Here is a 23,312-nt window from a genome sequence, read left to right as displayed (position 1 = left end):
GATCCAGTTAATAGACATTTAGGCTCTTTCCGCGATTCGGCTATTGCTGAAAGTGCCGCTATAAACACTGGGGTACACGTGCCCCTATGCATCAGCACTCCTGTATCCGTTGGGTAAATCCCTAGCAGTGCTATTTCTGGGTCATAGGGTAGTTCTGTTTTTACTTTTTTAAGGAACCTCCACACTATTTTCCAGAGCGACTGCACCAATTTGCACTCCTACCAACAGTGCAAGAGGGTTCCCGAGAAACAACATTTCTACGGCATAAAGAAGCAAGTAGGGATGGAGAGAGCCAACACGCAGGGAGAGGCATGACCCAACCCGGGACAGGACTGAACCTCATACAGGTCATCTCTATGGAAATACACAGAGCCCCCAAGGGCTTTGGTCATAACACAGTCATGTGACAAAAATTTTCTCTGCTCTATTCAGCCACTTGAAAATACAGGAAGCAGAGGAGAACCTTTTTTGTATCAACTCTCAATCCGAATTTTAAACATACAGGGCATAATTCTAATTGATCCTCAAAAACTCCACAGCAGAAACATACAAGGGTCATGAATAAGACCTTATGTGCAGGGAAGAAAACTTCAGAAATCCTACCGCAAGTCAAGTTGCCCAAAGGCCAGAAGCATCATTGTTTTCATTTTAGCGAACGTCCATATCAAGGACAAAGTCCTTGCCTTAGCCCAGACCAAAACAGAATGACAACCCTAATGGAAATAAGCAGAAGGACTTTCTAAGAACTAGGAACCCAACTGGAGAGCTCCCTGACTAGCAGCCACCATTACCAGGTTAAAACTCTGCTGACCTGTCTAGGAGTGCTATCTAGACAGTTCTACGGTTCCGAGACGGCACATGTAGCTTCATGACGGTCTAAGTCAATGGATATGTCATCAAGCCTGTACTCTTTCTCTAAATTCTAAACATGCTACGCTACCTGAGAAAAGAGGCTCGCAGATTACTAATCCACCTACACACTTGGGTTTTATCATCTCTCTCTCTCTCTCTCAAAAAAACCCCATACCATTAAGAGTGCCATTTCTTACTTGTCTTTCCTATTTTCTAAAATGTGGCTCTTCCCTGGGTTTCAACAGTGACTGCCGAACGCAGATAAACTGAGTTATTTTAAGAAACTACAACTAGATCCTTTCATGCGTCAAAGCAAAATCCCAAAATAACTTCTAAACTTTGAAAAGTTGGCTAAAAGAATCTTCGTTTCCTGCCCCCCAGCACCCACCTGCTTGCTAATGTGATTACAGAAATGTAACGTTTAAAATGCGAAAGGGTCATTTTAATCCCATCAGCCAGCATCTGCCAAAATGTAATATGCACTCAAAAGGATCAACAATCGCGGTTCTTTTTTCTGAACTCCTTCAGCCTGGCTCCTAAAGGAGAAGGAAAGAGGGGGAAACCTGGCTGTGTAAACTAAATGGTCCTCTTAAAATCAAGGAGCAAGACCCTGAATCACTTATTATTCTGAGTCATCACTGCAAAACTTTGTACTCTCAACCACGGTATATGCTGGTTATGTCAAGTCCTGGTTCCGATTCACACTTCTCAGATGTTAAGAATGTAAGCCTGGCGGGCTCGGATGAGAGCATGCAACCCAGGCTGTGAGTTCCAGCCCGTGTCGGGCACAGAGCTTACTTAAAAAAAAAATTATAAAGAATTTGAGCCTTGTACAAATAAAAATGAAGTTCAAGACAAAGGAATCCTGCCCTACAGAGAAAATACTTATTCTGTATCTAAATAAGCAGATCAGGCGTGTTCCACGTGGATTTTTAAAAAATAAAAAGTGTCATTCCTTTTCATTATCAGGACAAAGATGTATCCCATTACATTGTGTGTAATAGTATCACAGAGATGGGCGATATCCCCAAGCTGAAAGCAATTCATTCCGGTTCCTTAACACTCACATAATGTTTTAAATCTGCCAAAAGGAAATCTGCTCACTCAAAAGGACCTTGTTTCTAAGGATTCTTTGATTATTAACAGAACTTTTAGGGGCGCCTGGGTGGCTCAGTCGGTTAAGCATCCGACTCTTGATTTCGGCTCAGGTCATGATCTCACACAGTTCATGGGATCAAACCCTGAACTGGACTCTGCACTGATTCTCAAAATAAATAAGTAAACTTTCTAAACAGAATTATTAAAGGGGTGGTATTTCAGGAGAGTCACTTGGTTCAATTACTTTTTTTTTTTTAACGTTCATTTATTTTAAAAGAGAGAGAGAGAGAGAGCACTAGTGGGGAAGGAGCAGAGAAAGAGAGAATCCCAAGAAGGCTCCACAACGTCAGCACAGAGCAGGACATGGGGCTCAATCTCATAAACCTGAAGCTCACAACCTGAGCCAAAACCAAGACTTGGACACTTAACAACCTGAGCCACCCAGGCACCCCAGTCAATGACCTTTTTTCAATCCTTAGACAAGGAGTGGCAATTTCATCTTAAGTACAATAAAAAATATGTCCTTAAACCTGTAAACACCAGGGTAAGCTAACTGCTTCTGACAGTCTGTATTTATTGTGTCATATAGAAACTCAGCTACATTTGATTCGATTTAAAAACCAGGACAAGCTACTCTAGTTCCAAAGAATAGCCAAGGATTACTGAAAATGAAGGGCCCCTGCATGTGGTACTAAACTGCATTAAAATGGGAATGCCAAGGGGCGCCTGGGTGGCTCAGTCAGTTAAGCATCCAACTTCGGTTCAGGTCATAAGCTCACAGTTCGTGGGTTTGAGCCCTGAGTCAGGCTCTGTACTGATAGCTCAGAGCCTAGAGCCTGCTTCTGATTCTGTGTCTCCCTCTCTCTCTGCCCCTCCCCAGCTCACTCTCCGTCTCTCTCTCTCACAATAAAGACATTAAAAAAATTTTTTTTAATCTTATGCATTTGAATGAATATTTGTTTAACTTAGTTGTTCTATGGTTAGGTAGTGAACTTGAGCACTATTTTAAGATTTTATTTTTAAGTAACCTCTGCAAGCCAATGTGGGGCTCAGACTCACAACCCCGAGATCAAGAGTTGCATACTCTATCCACAAAGACAGCCAGGTGCCCCGAACTTGAGCATTTTTATATTTATTTTGAACATTTCCATGTAGAGATTTTTTTTTCAGGGATTTCAGTGAACTGTGTCCATCTACCAGTTTTTATTGAGTGGCAGTAGCTTGAAGATTGGAACTGTTACAAAGTTACTTTATAGAGTTTAGTATAATCTAGTTACTGATTAGCAATAATAAGGCTGTTAGGCATAATTTACTTAAAACATTATAAAGTACTTTAGGGGTGCCTGGGTGGCTCAGTCGGTCGAGTGCTGACTTCGGCTCAGGTGATGATCTCATGGTTTTTGAGTTCAAGCCCTGCATCAGGCTCTGCACGAACAGCACAGAGCCCATCTGGATCCTCCATCCCCCTTTCTCTTTGCCCCTTCCCTACTGGTTCTCTCTCTCTCCCTCAAAATACATTAAGTAAACTTAAAAAACTTATAAAGTACTTTAAAATTTTTTAATTAAAATGTTAGAATTTTAGTAAATTTCAGGACGCCTGCCTGACTCATTTGGTAGAGCATGTGACTCTTGATCTCAGGTTGTGAGTTCAAGCCCCACATTGGGTACAGAGATTGCTTAAAAATGAAATCTTTTAAAAAAGAATTTTAGAAAATTTCCAAGATATAAAAAGAACACAAAGAAGAAAATAAAATCACTAGTATTCCTACCACCTAGATAGAGATAAGTATAGTTCATATTTTCATGTATTTTCCTCCATTTTTGTGTGCGTGGACCCTCACAGACATATTCTAGGCAGTTAGGATCATTGTGTATACATTTGGTGGCTTGCCCTTTTTACTTAACATTGAGGTTATTTGGGGGACATTTCTCCATTCTCAGTATTGTTGAGAATACAGTTTTTATTTAATACACGCATAGATATTAAAGTCTACGTGGATATTCCACGATTCATTTACCCAGTCTTCTATGTGGACATTTAGTCAATTCTGTTTAAATGTTTTAAAAATTTTAAAAATCATTTTTATAAATAGTGAGACTCTTCTCTCTTAAGTAGGCCACACGTATATAACCATCTAGGGTTATTTGCCATAAGTCAGAGTGTGAGCCTTCAGAACTATGCTCTAACTGTATACAATGACAGCAGTGTCAGGGTTGTGTGAGGGGGGATGGGCTAAATGGGTGAGGGGCATTAAGGAATCTACTCCTGAAACCATTGTTGCACTATGTGCTAACTTGGATGGAAATTTAAAAAATAAATTAAATTTTAAAAAATGTTAGCAGCATTTGATCATTCATTTTATATGCATAAAGTTCCTATTTCCTGTCATGTAATAGAATACATAAATTATATGTGTGACCTATTGCTTCAAGAGGTGCTTTATTTAATTAAGAATTTTAGGAAAGCAACACATGGTTCAAGATTTCAAAGGTTGAAAAGGAAACTCAGGGAGTGCCTGGGGGGCTTAGTCAGCTAAGCCTCAGGTGAGTGACCGACTCTTGGTTTTGGCTCAGGTCATGATCTCGTGGTTATGGGATTAAGCCCTAGGTTAGGTGTGCTGAGCGTGTAGCCCGCTGGGCGTGCTGAGCACAGAGCCTACTTAGCACGTGTTCTCTTCCTCTCTCTCTGTCACTCACACACACACACACACACACACACACACACACACACATTTTTAAAAAGAAAAAGAAAAAAAGAAAGAAAAGGAAATTCAGGGAAAGCCCTTCCTAGCCTTGTCTCCCCAGCAGCCGCCAGTGTAGTGAGCTGGTCTTGTCCCCAGAGGTGTCCACGCAGATCAGACTCTGACCTCAATTTCTGCTATGTCCCCTTCTTCCCTTCATTCCACTGCAGCCACCTTGGCCTTCTGGTGTTTGTCATAAATTAGGCTGGCAGGCCCCAAAGGTTCCCTGCCTCAGGGCCTTTGCTTGTCTCCCTGGACAAAATAAGTCTCCATAAGGCAACAGTCCACCCAGCTGATAGGGATGGTATTTTTGAAACTTTTAAAGTATGAAATAATCAGAAACTTGTGTGTTACCAATGGCAGCTTTAGTTCTGTTAGCAGACCAGTAGGAAAGCTTTGAAATGACTCAAATAATGAATCCTTTCAGACGCATAGTTATATGCTTAGCACAGTTCTAGAGAGTACAGATGATGCCTCAAGGACCACGTTTAAAGAGACAGGACTTTGAGTCCAAAGGTTCTCTGGTCGCAAGGCTATGTGTGGTAATTGCACATAATTTGGAGGAGGGGGTTCACAGTGAGAACTAGAACAGTCCTCTCAAATTCTGATCCTACAGATTTAACTTCTTCTAAGTAGCTCCATTTGGTGGTGAAATGTCACCCTAATTGCTTCTGGAGTTAAACAGATACTTACGTGCTCAGCAAATAAATATTTTTCATGGGACTGGTTTTTTTTTGGTTTTTTTTGTTTTTTTTGTTTTGTTTTTTTGCAAAAGCAAAGGGCTTTATTACGGGTTTAGGCTCACCGGGGCCTAAACTCGGGCTCACAGCCGGTGTGGTGGATCCATCTACTTATTTAGTGTGTGTGTGTGCACACACAGCAGAGAGAGGGAGAGAGAGAGAGTCCCAAGTGCTGTCACCTGGGAGACTGATGCGGGGCTCCATCCCTTGAATGGTGAGTTCATGACCTGAGCCAAAACCAAGAGTTGGATGCTTAACCACCCAGGTGCCCGGCACAGGGCTTTTTAATGTTTATTTATTTTGAGAGAGAGAGGCACAAGCAGGGGAGGGTCAGAGAGAGAGTTGCAATAGAATCCCAAGCAGGCTTTGCGCTGTCAGTACAGAGCCCGACGTGGAGCTCGCCCTCCTGAACCATGAGGCTGTGACCTCCTAGCTGAAACTCGGTTGGATGCTCAACTGACTGAACCCCCCAGGCGCCCCAGGACTGGTTTTTTAAAGTGTATACGATGCTACAGTATACGGCACTTTCTTTGCCTGTTGTTTTTAGAATATTTGCAGGTCAACTTGGGGGGCCATACAGGACATGGTACAGCCTTTGGGATTTAAAGAAGGAAGGTACACTGAGTGCAGTGTTAGGTAAATGAGCTGGAACCTCAAAATGCAGGAGGCTCAGCAGTTGTGTGGACCTACAGAGTGAGCCTAGTGGTTAATCCTCTTGGCTTTGGCATTGACACATCGAGCCACCTTTTAGGCTAGCTCTGCCACCTGTCAGAACTTCCACTTCTTGGTTATAAGATATTTTAAGCTCTTTCTCATGACTTAGGGTTAATTATCCCCATGAGTGATTTTCAGAAACTGACTGGTGAGAGAACCGCACCTCCACCCTGAGGGCTCCCGAGTGGATGTTCCCGCAGTTGGCATTTCCTCCATCCTGCTCGCCCACATCCCCTCACCCTTGGGGTCTGCCTCCCGGTTCAATTCTCATTCCTTTCCTCTGAGCTTACTCTCCTGTCTCTTTTATCGCCTCTCCTCTTTCACTCCCTCCATGGGTGTGACAAAAATGGCTGTCCTTAGGCAAACAGTCACCTCACATCTTCAGCATTCAGAATCTTACAGTTTGTGGGGCTGAAAGGATCTTAAAATCATTAATCCAGCTTCCCCCCCCACCGAGGTCACTGAGTTCCTTTAACCTATTGCGGTCACTACTAAAAGTTGGAGGGTTGGGGCGCCTGGGTGGCTCAGTCGATTAAGTGTGTCCGACTTCGGCTCAGGTCATGATCTCGCTGTTCGTGGGTTCGAGCCCCGCATCAGGCTCTGTGGGGGCAGCTCAGCGCCTGGAGCCTGCTTTGGATTCTGTGTCTCTCTCTCTGCCCCTCCTCTGCTCACTCTCTGTCTGTCTCTCTCAAAAATAAATTAACTTAAAAAAATTTTTTTTAATTGGAGGTTTTTAAAAGTACTTTGGAAAATAAATAGGTTGTACATAGAGCAGTGCTCCTAACATTTGGGCTGCTTACCACGAACCTATAGTGACAAGGAAAGCACAGAAATTGAGAGTGGTGCAGTTAGAAACAGAACCGTTTGGCAGGCTGATTTTATATCTGTTGAACATAGTAAACTTGGGACTTGTGGTCTATGTCTTTTTTTTTCCACATTATTTTTGTAGTAACTTTTAAATTATATTTTACAAAAGATTTCTTCTGCAATGGATTAGAAAAAAACAGCAACCTGGTTCTTTACCTCAGACAGTTTGGGAAGCACTGAAACAGGATACTTAACACAATGTTTGGCCCACAGTAGGCTCCCAAAAACCAATAGCTTCCTCATGTCTTCAAATTTTGCATTTGTTTTGGGTAAGGATGCTAGATGTCTGAGTAGCAGGTAAATGAAATATTATTTTATAGAAATGAGGTGATTAAAATTGGTAGTTTTTCAAATACAAGCAATACAGTTTTTTCCTTTTTATTATTATTATTATTATTTTTACTGTTTTATTTTATTTGAGAGAGAGAGACAGCATGAGCAGGGGAGGGTCAGAGAGAGAGGGAGACATAGAATGTGAAGCAGGCTCCAGGCTCTGAGCCGTCAGCACAAAGCCCGATGTGGGGCTCGAACCCACGAACCATGAGATCATGATCTGAGCTGAAGTTGGACACTTAACTGACTGAGCCACCCAGGCACCCCAGGTTTTTCCTTTTTAAACTTCGCCTGTGATGGGCGCCTGGGTGGCTCAGTCGGTTAAGCCTCCAGCTTCGGCTCAGGTCAGATCTCACGTTCGTGGGTTCGAGCCCCACGTCAGGCTCTGTGCTGACAGCCAGCTCAGAGCCTGGAGCCTGCTTCCAGTTCTGGGTCTCCTTCTCTCTCTGCCCCTCCCCCTCTCATGCTCTGTCTCTCTCAGTATCAAAAATAAATAAAACATTAAAAAAATTTTTTAACTTCGCCTGTGCTTTGAAGAGAGATTTACACATAGTAGAAATGTAATATATATTTGCACTGATTCTTGGAGATACTTTATAACATTTAATGTGCTACTGATACCCTCAGCTCTGCAAAGGTGGGGGCACTTAAACTCTGGTAGCTAGCCATATCATAAATATTTAAATATATTATAGCACAGTTTATATATTATCTTCTTGGATAGGAAAAGGAAAAGATCTCTGGAAAAGCACTTGAGTTTTGTCAGTTTCCTTGTGTCACTCAGTATCTGCAAAGTACATAGTTGTGATATTACTTGGCATTCCCATTTTATTTTTTTATTTTTTAAGTGTTTTTATTTATTTTTGAGAGAGAGAGAGAGCGCGCATGAGCAGTGGGAATTAAGTATGTGAAACTTTTTGAGCACACCGTTAGCACCTACTATGTGCTCCATGGGTAGTAGCATTTTTTTTTCTTTCTTTTAACATTTTATTTATTTTTGAGAGACAGAGAAAGACAGAGCATGAACAGGGGAGGGCCAAAGAGAGAAAGAGACACAGAATCCGAAGCAGGCTCCAGGCTCTGAGCTAGTGGTCAGCACAGAGCCCAACGTGGGGCTCGAACCCACGAACTGTGAGATCATGACCTGAGCTGAAGTCGGACGTTCAACCAACTGAAGTATCCAAAAAATTGTCCCAAAATTCGTAAGATTTTTAGAATGATGATCAAAGCAAGGTATTTTCAATGAACTCCATCTAATCTAGCTGTTTTCAGAAATCTCTGAGGATTTCAATATTCTCTATGCAAAATTTGTTAGGCTCTATACAAATTCAAAGGTTTTTTTTGTTTTGTTTTGTTTTGTTTTGTTTTAATTCAAAGGTTTTTAATTCCATATTCCTTATCCATATTCCAGCATTACCAACATTCTTATCTAAAGTGCAAAACATAAAAAATAAACAAATAAAAAAAAAGTTGCAAAACATAACTGCAATTAAAATTCCTAAAGTCTTACTTACGCTACTTTAGTTCATCAAAAACAATTACCTATTCTTATTCTCCATTAACCTGCATCCTCAACGCATGATGTTATTTATTAAATCTCACCCTTTCAAATTTGTTCTAAATGCCCTTTCTAGCATTCAGTTCCATCCACATCTGATGTCTGAACGACATTAGCAGGTCTACCCTGATGTGTACTATGAAGTGGCTGCCCCCCCAGACATTGTAATGCAGTAAGGGAGACGGAGCTTACAAATAAAAATAAATGACTTTATAAGCCAGTGCTACAGAAATACACAGAGAGGGTGACAGCTTCTAACGGACAGAGCCTGACGTGGGGCTCAAGCTCACGAACCATGAGATCATGACCTGAGCTGAAATCAAGTCCGATGTTTAACCAAAGGAGCCACCCAGGCACCCCAATCTACCATACGTTCTAAGTGATGGTGAGCATAAACAATATTTCACAATGTGTTCAACATCTGTGATATGATATTGAAAGTAGCTATGACTTGCGCTAGTCATACAAAGTCATAGCTTCTACCGGTGCCGCTGGGCTTTGCTGACTCCATTCATGTTTGAGGGGAGTGCTGAATTTCACCTTCGGTACGAGTCAATAAAGATACAGTTTTCCCCATCCTAGTTAACAGATCCCCTGAACTCTTATAGATGGTGTCCGGATTCTATTTCCAGGTTCAAAACCCCGGAGGGAAAGGAAAACTTTTTTTTCTTATAAGCTCATCCAAAAAATGCTTCCTCCAAAGTTCCCCAAATGTATTTTTACTTTTCATCATTTGCTTCTTTCTAGATTAAATAAACCAGTAGTTGCTGTAGAGGTAAGCCGCGACTAGATAATCACAGAGGAATCAGAATCAAGAAATACTTTATTTCTTGGTAATTCTATTATCTACCACTGTTTTGATGAAAATATGTTGACACAGCCTTCCCTTTAACATTCTTAATTATTTTATTTCAACAGTAAGAAAAGCAACCACGTGAATAGATAGGAAGTCCAGATTTTCTACTCTTGTCGTGTAAATAGTTACATCTATTATATTAGTCTTTGCTCTTTTGAAATCGGTAAAGCAAACTACAAGGCACAAAGCCAATACAGCAAACACAGAAAAGATCCATTACAAACACACGCCGAACGTTAATATTTTGTTTGTATAAAACCACTACTTGCCTGATGCATCTGTAGTTATCAGCATTACTAAACCTACAATTTGCATAAAATGGTTTGCAAATTACGCATCTCCTATTGTTAATCTAAAATTGCTACAAACTGTGCTATGACCTAGTAATTCAGTCAACCGCAGGTTTCAGGAGAAACACGAGGGATTCAAGTGTGTCCACCCCAAGTGTCCCATCACGGAGCATTAATTATTCTACAATTATTCTTAATAGCACTTTCTAAACTCCAAGCTCCACAGAAATATTCAACATTACAGGAGAGGAAGCATACAGCACTATAAAAATCCCCTTAAATTATAAACAGTCCGTAGTAATGGAGCACAGAAACACTCTTTAATAACCACTACAAATGTATAATTTACTAAACGTAATCAAACAAATAACATTAACACTAAAAAATTTTTGGCCTCCTACAAGGTGGAATTATCCAAGGTGGCGCTCCATCTCGGAAACCATGAGAGCATGACCTGAACCGAAATCAAGAGTCAGATACTTAACTAACTAAGCGAGCCTGGTGCCTCTGGAATTATCTTTAAAATAACAGAGCTGGCTGGGGCACCTGGGTGGCTCAGTCAGTTAAGTGTCTGATCTCACGGTTCGTGGGTTCAAGCCCCGCGTTGAGCTCTGTGCTAACAGCTTACAGCCTGGGGCCTGCTTCCAATTCTGTCTCCTTCTCTCTGTTCCTTCCCTACTCATGCTCTGTCTCTCTCTCTCTCTCTCTCTCTCTCTCTCTCTCTGTCTCTGTCTCTCTCTCTCTCTCTCTCTCTCTCTCTCAAAAATAAACAAACAGATTGGGGAGCCTGGCTGACTCAGTTGGAAGAACATGTGACTCTTGATCTTGGGGTTGTGACTTGGAGCCCCACAATAAGTGTAGAGATTACTTAAATAAATAAATAAACTTTGAAAACAATAGCAGATGTAAAAAAAAAAAAAGCAGATGTGAGGAGAAAGCAGCAACATACAAGTCAATTATAGTACATCAATAAATTACTATGTAGTCATTAAGAATTATGTTTATAAATCACTATGTAGCCATTAAAAATTATGTTTTTAGATGGCACCTGCCTATCTCAGTTGGTAGAGCATTCAACTCTTGATCTCAGGATCATGAGTTCAAGCCCCATGTTGGGTGTAGAGATAACTTTAAAAAATAATAATAATAAATAAGTAAATAAAGTTTTTATTGATTTTTTTAAAGTTTGTTTATTTATTTTGAGAGAGAGAGAGGAAGACAAGAATCCCAGGCAGGTTCTGCAATGCTAGGCTTGAATTCATGAACTGTGAGATCATGACCTGAGCCAAAGTTGGAACTTAACCAACCAGTTCCAACTGGTTGGAGCCACCCAGGTGCCCCTAACAAAATTATGTTTTTATTTGAAATTATAAAAATGTACAAGAATCAAGTTTTAATATACTGTCTGGTGGGTGGTGGGGCTGTGCATGTAACCATTTCTTTCTCTAAATTCTCGCCCATAGTTTGGCAGTGCAAGAACATTTACAAATTGAGTAAAAAAATAAATACATGAAAAAAATTATGTTTTTAAATCTAATTTGACAAAACTGCTCCCAGTAAGTGGTTAAGGGATACAAAACTGTATATAGCATATAATCTCAATTTTGTTTCATATAAAAATGTGAACTGAAGGAAAAGGTATAAGATTAATTAATGACTATTTCTGGATGGTACAAACAAAGGATATTTCTTTTCTCTCTTACACATATGGGTGTTTTCTCTGTGTTCTACTACAACACCCACTTTTTACTTCTTTATAAGCAAAAAAAAAAAGTTTTACATAACATAAAAATACAATCAACTTAATATCACTTATTTTTCAGTTTTTTTAATTTTTTTATTTTTTTAATGTTTATTTCTTTATCTTTGAGAGAGAGACAGAGCATGAGTGGGGGATGAGCAGAGAGAGAAGGAGACACAGAATCTGAAGCAGGCTCCAGGCTCTGAGCTAGCTGTCAGCACAAAGCCCAACGCAGGGCTCAAACCCACGAACCATGAGGTCATGACCTGCAAATCCACAAACCGTGAGATCATGACCTGAGCCGAAGTCAGACACTTCACCAACTGAGCCACCCAGGTGCCCCATATTTTTATTTTTTAATTTTTAATGTTTATTTATTTTTGTGAGAGACAGACAGCGTGAGAAGGGCAGGGGCAAACAGAGAGGGAGACACAGAATCCAAAGCAGGCTCCAGGCTCTTAGCTGTCAGCACGCAGCCCAATGCGGGGCTCGAACCCACGAGCCATGAGATCATGGCCTGAATCAAAGTCAGAGACTTAATCGACTGAACCATCCAGGCGCCCCTTTTCATACAATTAAAAAACAACAACAACATAGAAGAACCCCTTTATATTGGCACGTAAGAGAAATTTTAAGACAATCTGAGTCAAAACCGTCTACCTAACAAGTACCACGCACTCAGAACACACTTCAGGGGCCAGAGCGGGCAGCTCCCTGGCCATGCTGGCCTCTGGCAGCATCCCCAGATCGTCAAAATAAGTAGTTGCTCTGTGCTGCCTAAATATGGGCATGGTCTGATTAACTGGATTACTGACCGAAATGAGTGGATGTCAGAAGACAAGGAAGATCAGGCCGCAAGAGAGGTCCCTGAAGAGAAGTGATAACAGCGGGCAGCGCCAGCAGCCCTCTCTGGCTCTCTCGGCTGACCACGGCACGGCACGCAGGCCCACGTACCCAGCTACACCCACTGGCTTCCTCTTGCGGAGCAAAAGCCCTTGGCTCAAGCAAAGAATAAAATTAAGCAAATCCATGAGTTCTAAAATAACCTCTATGAGGGTGTAAGGAAAAGAGGTCCCAACAAACACTGTCACTCAGGAGTATAAGACAGTCACTTGGGAAAGCAATTTGGCAATATCAATTAAAACTTAAAATGGTCACCTTTGACCCAGCAATTCCTAGGAGCTACTCTAGGGAACATTCCAAAATGTGCACAACAGACATGCAAGGTATGTACTGCAGGCCCAATTTTAATACTGAAAAGCTGAAAACAACCAAAATACCCTTTGGGGTAACCTGAATAATGCCCCCAACCAAGATATTTAAGTCCTAATCCCCAGAACCTGTAAATATGATGTCAGATGGCAAAAGGGATTCTGCAGATGTGATTAAATTAAGGATCTTGAGATGGGGAGCTAACCCTGGATTGGGGCTGGGGGGCGCCCAAGTGTCCTTTAAAGAAGACACGTTGATGACAGATCAGACACCAGGGCCACACACTCTGAAGATGGAGGAAGGAGCCACTAGAAGCTGTGAACAAGGCAGGAACAGATTCTCCCCGAGAACCTGCAAAAGGAACCAGACTTACCAACAGCTGACTTTAACCCAGTGACACTCATTCTCAACTTTCAGTTTCCAGAAACAAGAGTAAATGTAGGGATCGATCCATTTGTGTTGTTTTAAGCCACTCAGTTTGTGATGATTTGTTAGTATGGCAACAGGAAGCTAGGACACCCACCAATCTGGGAATAGCTAAATAAACCAGTATTTTGGGAGTCCCAAGCAGCACTTAAAAAAAGAAAAAACATGAAAAAAAAAAAGTGATAGATCTGTGTATGGAGATACAGGAAGATTAAACCAGATCGTTGAGTTTAAAAAAGTTACAAAACAAGGCGGGTACCTGGGTGGCTTAGTGGGGTAAGTGACTGACTTCAGCTCAAGTCATCATCTCACGGTTTGTGGGTTCGAGCCCCACATCAGGCTCTGTGCTGACAGCTCTCAGAGCCTAGAGCCTGCTTCGGATTCTGTCTCCCTCTTGCTCTGCCCCTCCCCCCACTGTGCTCTATCTCTGTTTTATTCAAAAATAAATAAACATTAAAAAAAAAAGTTACGGGGGCACCTGGGTGTTTAAGTGTCTGACTTTGGCTCAGGTCATGATCTCACATCTCATGGGTTCTAGCCCCGCATTGGGCTCTGTGCTGACAGCTCAGAGTCTGGAGCCTGCTTTGTATTCTGTTGTCTCCCTCTCTCTGCCCCTTCTCCACTCATACTGTGTGTGTGTGTCTCTCTCTCAAAAATGAATAAACATTAAAAAAAATTTTTTAAGTTATGAAACGATATGTAAACACATCTTTTCTGTAAGACAAAAAAAATAATGGAAAAGTATATATACACACATAAAAATACACATTCAAAAATGATCTTGGGGCACCTGGCTGGCTTGGTAGGTAGAGCATGTGACTCTTGATCTCAGGGTTCTGGGTTCAAGCCCCACTTTGGGTGCAGAGATTACTTAAAAGTAAAATCTTTTTGGGGCACTTGGGTGGCTCAGTCAGTTAAGCTTCCAACTACAGCTCAGGTCATGATCTCACAGTCATGGGTTCAAGCCCCACATGGAGCTCTGTGCTGACAGCTCAGAGCCTGGAGACTGCTTTGGATTCTGTGTCTCCCTCTCTCTCTGCCCCTCCCCCGCTCGTTCTCTCTCTCTCTCTCTCTCTCTCTCTCTCTCTCTCTCTCTCTCTCTCTCCTCCCTCAAAAATAAACATTAAAAAAATTTTTTTTAAAAAGAGTTGAAAGCTTAACTGACTGAGCCACCCAAGCACCCATTTTTCTACTTTTTATGAGGAAGTACTCGTATATTCATTTAGACAAATGTTTTTAATGTTTTTATTTATTTGGGGGGAGGGCTGAGAGAGAGAAGAGAGAGAATCCCAAGCAGGCTCCACACTCAGTGCAGAGCCCAACTCGGCGCTCAGTCTCACGACCATGAGATTGTGACTTGAGCTGAAATCAAGAGTCACATGCTTGGGGCGCCTGGGTAGCTCAGTTAGTTAAACGTCCGACTTCGGCTAGGTCATGATCTCACGGTTCGTGGGTTCGAGCCCCGCGTCGGGCTCTGTGCTGACAGCTCAGAGCCTGGAGCCTGCTTCAGATTCTGTGTCTCCATCTCTCTCTGCCCCTTACCCACTCACACTTTGTCTCTCAAAAATAAATAAACGTTAAAAAAAGAGAGAGTTGGTTGCTTAACTGAGTGAGCCACTCAGGCACCCCCATTTAAAAGTTTTTTAATTAAAAAAACTATTTAATTTAAATTTAAAAGATTGTTTCATGGATATATACATTGTGTTTTAAAATGCAAGATCAGGGGCGCCAGAGTGGCTCAGTCAGTTAAGCTGCCGGCTTCGGCTCAGGTCATGATCTCATGGTTCGTGGGTTCAAGCCCTGCTTCAGGCTCTGTGCTGAGCGCTAACTCAGAGCCTGGAGCCTGCTTTCAATTCTGTATCTCCCTCTCTCTCTGACCCTCCCCGATCGCGTTCTCTGTCTCTCAAAAATAAAATTAAAAACAGTAAAAGAAATTTTTAAACGCAAGATCAAAGTAGTACTTATACCTACAATCGCTTCTCCTTTTGAAGTAACTATGCATTTGTCCCATAGGTGATCACCTGCTGTTATTTACATTTGTCTCCAACTATTGACTAAACATCTTACAAAGCAGACCTCACTCCTTGTGTTCATCCCACAAGCACCGTTGTAAAACAAGATGAAAAAGGGGGAGGGAGGAGAAAGCATGGAGCCCTTTCAGGACCTGACAAGCCTTTCATAATTATAGCCACAGGTAACTTATTACTTGGGAAAGAACAGGTGCGTGACAACCCACCCAGCAGCCCTGGCCAACAGGTGGTATTTTGTGACAGTCAATATGGAAGCCAAGAAGACAGATAATAATCAAGTCTGATTTATTCAGCAAGATCTTAGACATACAATTGGAGGAAAACTGAAATGTTATCTCATCTGCCTAGCCATACTGCAAACAATTGGGAAGAAAGAAAATTCCAGAGAGATCACACACACGCCTAGAAACCCTACTATCTCCATGATCCACTACAAGAAAAAAAAAAAATCCTGTTGATGGCACAGTTTTGCTTTCATATACAATGTGCAGCTGACTGAATATGAGTAACTTTCCAGCATCGCAGCACCTTACAAAGACGGCTGAACACTATCAGGATGTAAATAAGCACATCCCTCCTTATCTAGTCCTTACATTAATCCTATTATTGTTCCCCTCTTACAGAAGATGAGGCAGAACACAATTTTATAGCCTAGACCCTGGGGCAGAGTCCCACAAATCTATTTCACTCTCAGCTTTGCTACTCACGCCATGACCTTTGTCAAGTTACTTCACTTCTGTGCCACTGTCTCCTCATTCGTAAAGTAAGGATAACAATAGTAACAACCTTATACAGTTTTTGTGAGGTCTGAATGAGATCATGGGTGTGAAGTGCTTAGCACAGAGCCTGGCACACAACATGCTGACACTGTGGTCAGGGTGACAAGTAGAGGTGGGGACAATGATGACAAAGAAGTTGCAGTGGAAGAAGAAACTAGGGATTACTAAAGGTGTGGAACTTGCCCAAAGTCACACAGCCGGTAAGGGGCAGAGCTAGAATCTCGGTCCCGGTCTGATTCCTCAAACCTGACTTTGACCTCTAGGTAATACTGCCTCTCAGAGTCAGCAGGTACCTCATTCTAACGTTATAGCTAGCCAGCCAAACCTGAGAGCTGGTCGAGCTACCTGCTCAAATTCACCAGCTCTTCTTCCAACGCTCATTTCTTTTTCTTTTATTTACTTGGGGACACGGAGGGGCATAGAGAGACGTGGACAGAGGATCGAAGCGGGCTCTGTGCAGGGCTTAAACTCACAAACCGTGAGATCATGACCTGAGCTGACGTCGAATGCTTAACCCACTGAGCACCCCTCTTCTTTCAGTGCTCGTTAGTAACATGGTAATTAATTCTACTGATGAGCAAGGGCAGTTTTATTCATTTATTCAGTAACTCTTCCCAATTGAGAATTTGGAATTCTATAAAAATACATAGCCCCTTCCAAAGGATTGTGGCCAAAAGATAAACAGGCTGGTGGTATCCTCCTAGGAGAAGAGACCAACATTTATAAATCTAAATTATCATCTCAAAGGTTTCATCTGAGTATATCCCAAGTATTCAAAGCCTTAACTTATTCCAGGGGCATCTGGGTGGTTCAGTCAGTTGAGCATCTGACTTCGGCTCAGGTCATGATCTCGTGGTTCATGGGTTCGAGCCCCGGTTCGGGCCCTGTGCTGACGGCTCACAGCCTGGACCCTGCTTCCCATTCTGTGACTCCCTCTCTCTCTGACCCTCCCCCGTGCTTGCTTGCGCTCTCTCTCTCTCACTCTCTCAAAAATAAATAAACATTTTTTAAAAAGCCTTAACTAATTCCAGGTGATCAGCTCCTTCACTTACACAGTAAAACAACACACAACAAACAACAAATCCTCCAGAGCCTTGGTTCATTTCCTAAAGAGTATCGGTCAAGCGCACTGGGCCTGTGTGGGGTTTGTTTGTTGTAGTGAGATTGAACAGGCACAGAGTAATCTGCATATAATTAAAATGTACACTTTGATGAGTTCTGACATATGCAGGGAGCGTATCCATCACCCAAAAGTGTCCTTGTGGTCTTTTGTAACCCCTTTTCCTATCGCTTCCAACCCGCCTTCATCCCCAGGCAACCACTGATCTGCTTCCTGTCACTATAAATGAGTTTGCATTTTCTAGGATTTCATATAAGTGGAACCTTACAATATGTATTCCTGTTTGTCTAGCTTCTTCTACTCAGTGTAAACAGCACTGTTTATCCATTCACCTTTTGATGGATGTTTAGATTGTTTTTTCCAGTTTTTGGCAAACACAAATAAGGCTGCCATGAACATTCATGTTCTTTTTTTTTTTTTTAAGTTTTTCTTTTGTTTTTGACAGAGAGAGCGCGTGCGAGTGCACAAGTGTGAGCTGGGAGAGGGGCAGAGAGAGGGAGACACAGGATCCGAAGCAGGCTCCAGGCTCTGAGCTAGCTGTCAGCACAGAGCCCAACACAGGGCTCGAACCCACGGACCGTGAGATCATGACCTGAGCCGAAGTCCGACGCTTAACCGACTGAGCCACCCACGTGCCCCTGAACATTCATGTTTATGTCTTCTGAACTGGTGTGCGTATTCGGGGACGGGGTGGGTCCTTATGAACAAACACAATGAAAAATCAGAAACACTAACAAAAATACCTGAGTTCAAAATCAGTCTCAACTGTAGAATACAAAATATCCTGGCCAGTCTGGGAAAGTCAATTAGCTTCCCTGTCAATATCTGTATATGCAATGTCTGTCCCCACTGGAGTCTGCAAGGAAAAATGAGATAGGAAGCAGAAATCTTTTGGAACTTCACAAATAAGCTGTTGCTTTTTTTCTTGTAACTGCCCTTAAAAAACCAAAAAGACTAATGTTCTATGAAATGTAATGCAAATGCACCATTTGAGTTGTCGTTTTTAAGCTTTTAAAAATTTCTTCAATTTGTATTTATTTCACACTTAAAAAAATTATTTCCTACATGCTTTCACTTTCTGCCAACAACATAGAATTAAAATAAACACAGGTAGCTATTTTAAACACCCAAAGAAAACCTCATTCTGCACTCCTAATACACTGCAGCGGATTCGGAGTCCTTATTATCTACCAGCCCTGCTCCCTCTGCATCCCAGACTCTGCATCTCCCATCACCCTTCTCTTCCCCTGCACTCACCGGGCTCAGAGCACCAAACTAAGGATGCTGAGGATGCTTCCCTCTGAGACTTGGCTCCCGCGGTCCTCCGTCCAGGATGTGCTTTCCCCAGCAACCATATTTACTCTCTTGCCTCCTTCAGGTCTCTATTCAAATGCCATCCTGCGCCTGCCCGTCCTGCCCCTATGTGGATCGGCACCCTTCTCCACCATTCCTCCCCGTTCCTCCTACCGGGCTATACTTGTCTCCACCACACTTACGGCCTGTCATATTACACGTACACAATATGTATTTGGTTACTTGTTACTGTCTATATCCTCCCACTAAAATAAGTTTTTTTAAAGACAAAGATTTTGGGGCGCCTGGGTGGCTCAGTCGGTTAAGCATCCGGTTTTGGCTCAGGTCACAATCACGATTCGTGGGTTCGAGCCCGGCGTCAGGCTCTGTGCTGACAGCTAGCTCAGAGCCTAGAGCCTGCTTTGGATTCTGTGTCTCCCTCTCTCTTTGACCCTCCCCTGCTCGTGCTGTCTCTCAGCAATAAATAAAAAACATTGAAAAATAAATTTATAAAGACAAAGATTTTATTTTATCGTCTGCTGTGTCCTCAACACCCAGGACGGTGGGCCCCACCCACTTCTGAATTCTACAAATACTTGTTGAAGAAATGTGTTGATTATACCCTATCTATTTATTTCAAAAATAAATTCGGGGGGGAGTCCAGCTGGGTCAGTTGGAAGAGCATGTGACTCTTGATCTCAGGGTCATAAGTTCAAACCTGTCCTTGGGTGTAAAGATTATCAAAAAAACCAAACCAAAACACAAACCCCCCAAAACACTTCTGTTTAGAATTAACTAGGAAGAAATTTTAATTCAAATGCTGTGCTCTTGTTTAAGTTAAAATGCTAAGTCAATGTTGATCTACTTCGTAGCATGGGTTCTTTTTTTTTTTTGAAATTGACATTTCACTCTGAGCAGCACTTACAAGTGAAAAGAACACTGGAATTCAAAGGCAGGAAAGCCAAGATCTACTTGTCTGTCCTGCCATAACTAGTTTCACTACCAAGTCATAGCCTCTCCTGATCTCAGATAACTGCTCTCTAAAATGAGGGAAGCCCTTATCTCCAAGGTCTTCTTGTTGCAAAATTCTGAGACTCTACTGTAGTTAGCACGCACTTATGCATTGTTTGCCAACCATAAATCTGTCAGCTTAAATGTTTATATTTTTAATTATTTTTGAGAAGAAAAAGGGGAGACGGAGACAGAATCCCAAGCAGGCTCCGTGATGTCCACGCAGAGCCTAACAAGGGAAGGGGCTCGATCTCACAAACTGTGAGACCTGCACCAAAATCAAGAGTCGGACACTCAACCGACTGAGCCACTCAGGCTCCCCATAAGGTTGTCGGTTCAATCCAAATGTGTCATGATCCAAAACTGTCACCTGAAGGATTCTATCTCACTAAAAAACCCTGTGAACATATGGCCATTGGTTAGCCAGATGTCCACTGGAGCGAGAGGCCTGGAAGAGTGTACTTCGCAGAGGTGGCGGCATTTCAAAAGTTAGTTTTTAAAAAGGTGAGGAGGGGCGCCTGGGTGGCTCAGTCAGTTAAGTGTCTGGCTTCAGCTTCGGCTCCAGCTCAGGTCATGATCTCACGGTTGGTGGGTTCGAGCCCCGCATCAGGCTCTGTGCTTACAGCTAGCTCAGAGCCTGGAGCCTGCTTCCGATTCTGTGCCTCCCTCTCTCTGACCCTCCCTTGCTCCCACTGGCTCTCTATGTCTCTCAAAAATAAATAAGAACATTAAAAAAATTTTTCTTAAAGGTGAGGAACCTCTAATCTTCCTCAAGTATGAAAAAGAATACATTACTAGAAAGGAAATAAAGGCATCTGTTTACTACTCTATCATTAGCCAGTTATGAAATTTTAAATAATTACAAATATGAGTATCATACTGCACGGAAACAGAATGTTATGATATGAAGCAGATGTGTTAGAGACCAATAGACCTGGGTTAATGTCCCAGCTCTGTGTGTGGGATCTTGAGCAAGTCGCATACCTACTCTGCATTTTATTTGCCTCATCTGTACAATGGGTGTAACATTTATAGTTAGGTATACAATGGGTAACAGTATTTAGCTACTAGGATCCCTTGGGGAACTTAATAAGATGATGTCTTAGGGCGCCTGGGTGCCTCAGTCGGTTAATCCTCCGACTTCGGCTCAAGTCAGATCTCACGTTTGTGGGTTCGAGCCCTGCATCGGGCTCTGTGCTGACAGCTAGCTCAGAGCCTGGAGCCTGCTTCCAGTTCTGTGTCTCCTTCTCTCTTTGCCCCTCCCCCTCTCGTGCTCTGTCTCTGTCTGTATCAAAAATAAATAAAACATTAAAAAAAATTTTAAAAAAAAGATGATGTCTGACACACAGGATACACTTAGTATTACTATTATTAAGTAACTAAATGTGAATACACCAGCACAAACACAAATCTAATAGCCACAAAAACATTCTTAGCTACACATTTCTACAGACACTATGTAGCCTGTATAACATATGGACAGAAATGAAAAAAAGTTCTTAGCCACTGACCGTTGTATTTATCACTCATACACATACTGGTTTCTGAGAGGTTCTTTCTCTAAGATCATTCTTCTGTGGAAACAGCTGACAAATACTCAATACATTTATGCAGTAAACATCTTAGAAAGCCAACTTAATAGCTCAGGTATTTTTAACTACTCGTACCTTTTTAATCCTAAAAATAAATAAATTACATACCTATAAAATTGTGGGATCTGTGAACTTAGTCTCTAAGGAACAAAGAGCGTCCACTTCCCATATTCCAGATACAACAAAGTCAATTAAATAAAAAGATTCCACTATTAGAGCATAATGCCCTTTGAGTTTTCAAGCCCAGAAGACACTCAGATGCTTCCTTTTTCTAGAACAGGCCCAAATGAGACACAATAAACCTATAATTCCATGTTAGGAATTCCCTACCAACTTGTTATCTTCCCTCTTCGGTGGCCAGACTGTAAAATAAGTCAATTAAGAGTTCACAATGGGAATGTAGCAGGCTCAAGCTCAAATCCAGACACAAAACACAGGAGAACGCACTCGCATCTCAAGCACGCCCTTACCCCTTGGCCAACGCGATCTGATCACTACCGTTTCCAGAAACACACAGTAATGGGTTTTAATCCATTTCTATAAACGTTCCTTGTGCTGAAAGCCAAAGTGCATGCAAAACCGCAAAACACAAAAGATTTCTCTCATTCCGTTTTTAGCCAGAAGACAGGCCATCCTCTCCAGCCCTACGCGCCCTACCCCATAAAGTCCTCCTTGCGACACCAAGAATTTCATGAACCCCCCCACCCCGTGCTACCTACACATCAAAATATCATCCCACAAAGTGGGGGGAGGGGGACAGCGTCAGCATCTTCTGGCCTCGATGAAACGATACTGCCAGTATTCCCACCTCTGGGCAAACACGAAACCAAGTGAAGTCGGTGTAAAGTTCTCATCCACCGAGCATATTCGGTTTCCTTCTACCCCCAAACCCGGCACCACAATTGCGGGGATTTGCTTTTGCACCTGCCACGGCTCCGAAGCCTCGGCCTCTCGGCGACCCTCGAGCCCACAAAAAAAAAAAAAAAAAAAAAAAAAAAAAAAAAAGGCCTTGAGGCCTAAAGCGCCCGTGACCCTTTACGGAAAGCGCACGTAGGGCCCCTGTAGCATCACCCTGGCTTTCCACACCGCCCGCTTCCCTGACAAAGGCCCCGTGTCAATCCCAGGCACGACACAGAGAAGTTGCTGGATTGCCCATCACGGACCGACAGCTGCCACTGTCCTCCCCCGGGAGAAAAAAAAAAAATCAACAGAGAACTGGGAATTAAAAAGGGCGAGGTGTACACCATTAAAATTAAAATGTCCCCAAAGCTAAGCAACCTGGGTGTGCCCTGGAAGTGAGTCCAGGGGGTCCGTGGGGGAGGGGAGAGACAGCCAGGGAGGCGACGGTGGCTCCTCCAGGCGTGAAGGCCGTGCCGGGTGATAGTCTAATAAAATGCCGGGTGTCGGAACGTTCGCAGTGAAACCACAAATGCAATCCCCGGAGGGCTTGGGGCCCGGAGGAGGCAGGGAGGCGGGCGGGCTGCGGACCTGCGGCCAGGCCCCCCACCTGTCCGCCCGGCGCCCACACACCTGCCGGGGCAGCCTTCCTCGGGGTTGGGGTGAGGCGGAGGTGTGATGGCCCGATCCCGCGGATGCGGGCCGGGTGGACTAATCCGCTGACAGAGGCCGGGGAGCAGACCCACTCACCTCCAAGTCGGTGTCGGCGGCCTCCGGGGCCCCGAGGATCTCGCTGGGCAGCTCGGCCAGGTCGGTGACCCGGATCAGCCCGTCGTGCAGGAAGATGGTCTCCTCCTTCACCGAGAGCCACTGCGCCGAGTCCGCGGCCGCCGCCGCCGCAGCTGCCGCGGCCGCCGATGAGCCCATGGCCCCGGCTGAGCGGTTGGCGGTGAGGAGCAGCCGCCCGGCCCGGGAGAGATGCGAGCAGGAGCCGCAGGGATCACCAGTCCATAGCAGCCGCCGCCGCGCCCGCCTGCAGCGCCCCGCTCGCCGCCTCGCCTGTGCAGCTCCGCCCTAGGCGGTCCGATCCGCCATCCCCCCCCACCCCCGGCCCCGGAGACCCCAGCCCAGCCGCCACTGCCGCCGCCCTGAGGAGCAGGAC

At 43.3% G+C, this 23,312-nt stretch overlaps 1 protein-coding gene across 6 annotated transcripts in view; it reads right to left on the bottom strand.

Moving 5' to 3' along the window:
- Positions 1–23,232, bottom strand: part of HECTD4 (HECT domain E3 ubiquitin protein ligase 4) — a 183,852-nt gene extending 160,620 nt beyond the window's left edge. For all 6 annotated transcript variants that reach the window (XM_029921457.1, XM_029921458.1, XM_029921460.1 and 3 more), the window contains exon 1: positions 22,901–23,232. In XM_029921457.1, the coding sequence (XP_029777317.1) occupies positions 22,901–23,077 (177 nt within the window). In that variant the 5' untranslated portion in view covers positions 23,078–23,232. The remainder of the gene's footprint in view (positions 1–22,900) is intronic.
- Between the last annotated feature and the right edge of the window lie 80 nt (positions 23,233–23,312).

This window comes from Suricata suricatta, chromosome 14 (assembly GCF_006229205.1).
Source record: "Suricata suricatta isolate VVHF042 chromosome 14, meerkat_22Aug2017_6uvM2_HiC, whole genome shotgun sequence".
NCBI lineage: Eukaryota > Metazoa > Chordata > Mammalia > Carnivora > Herpestidae > Suricata > Suricata suricatta.
This window is presented reverse-complemented; position numbering and strand designations above follow the sequence as displayed.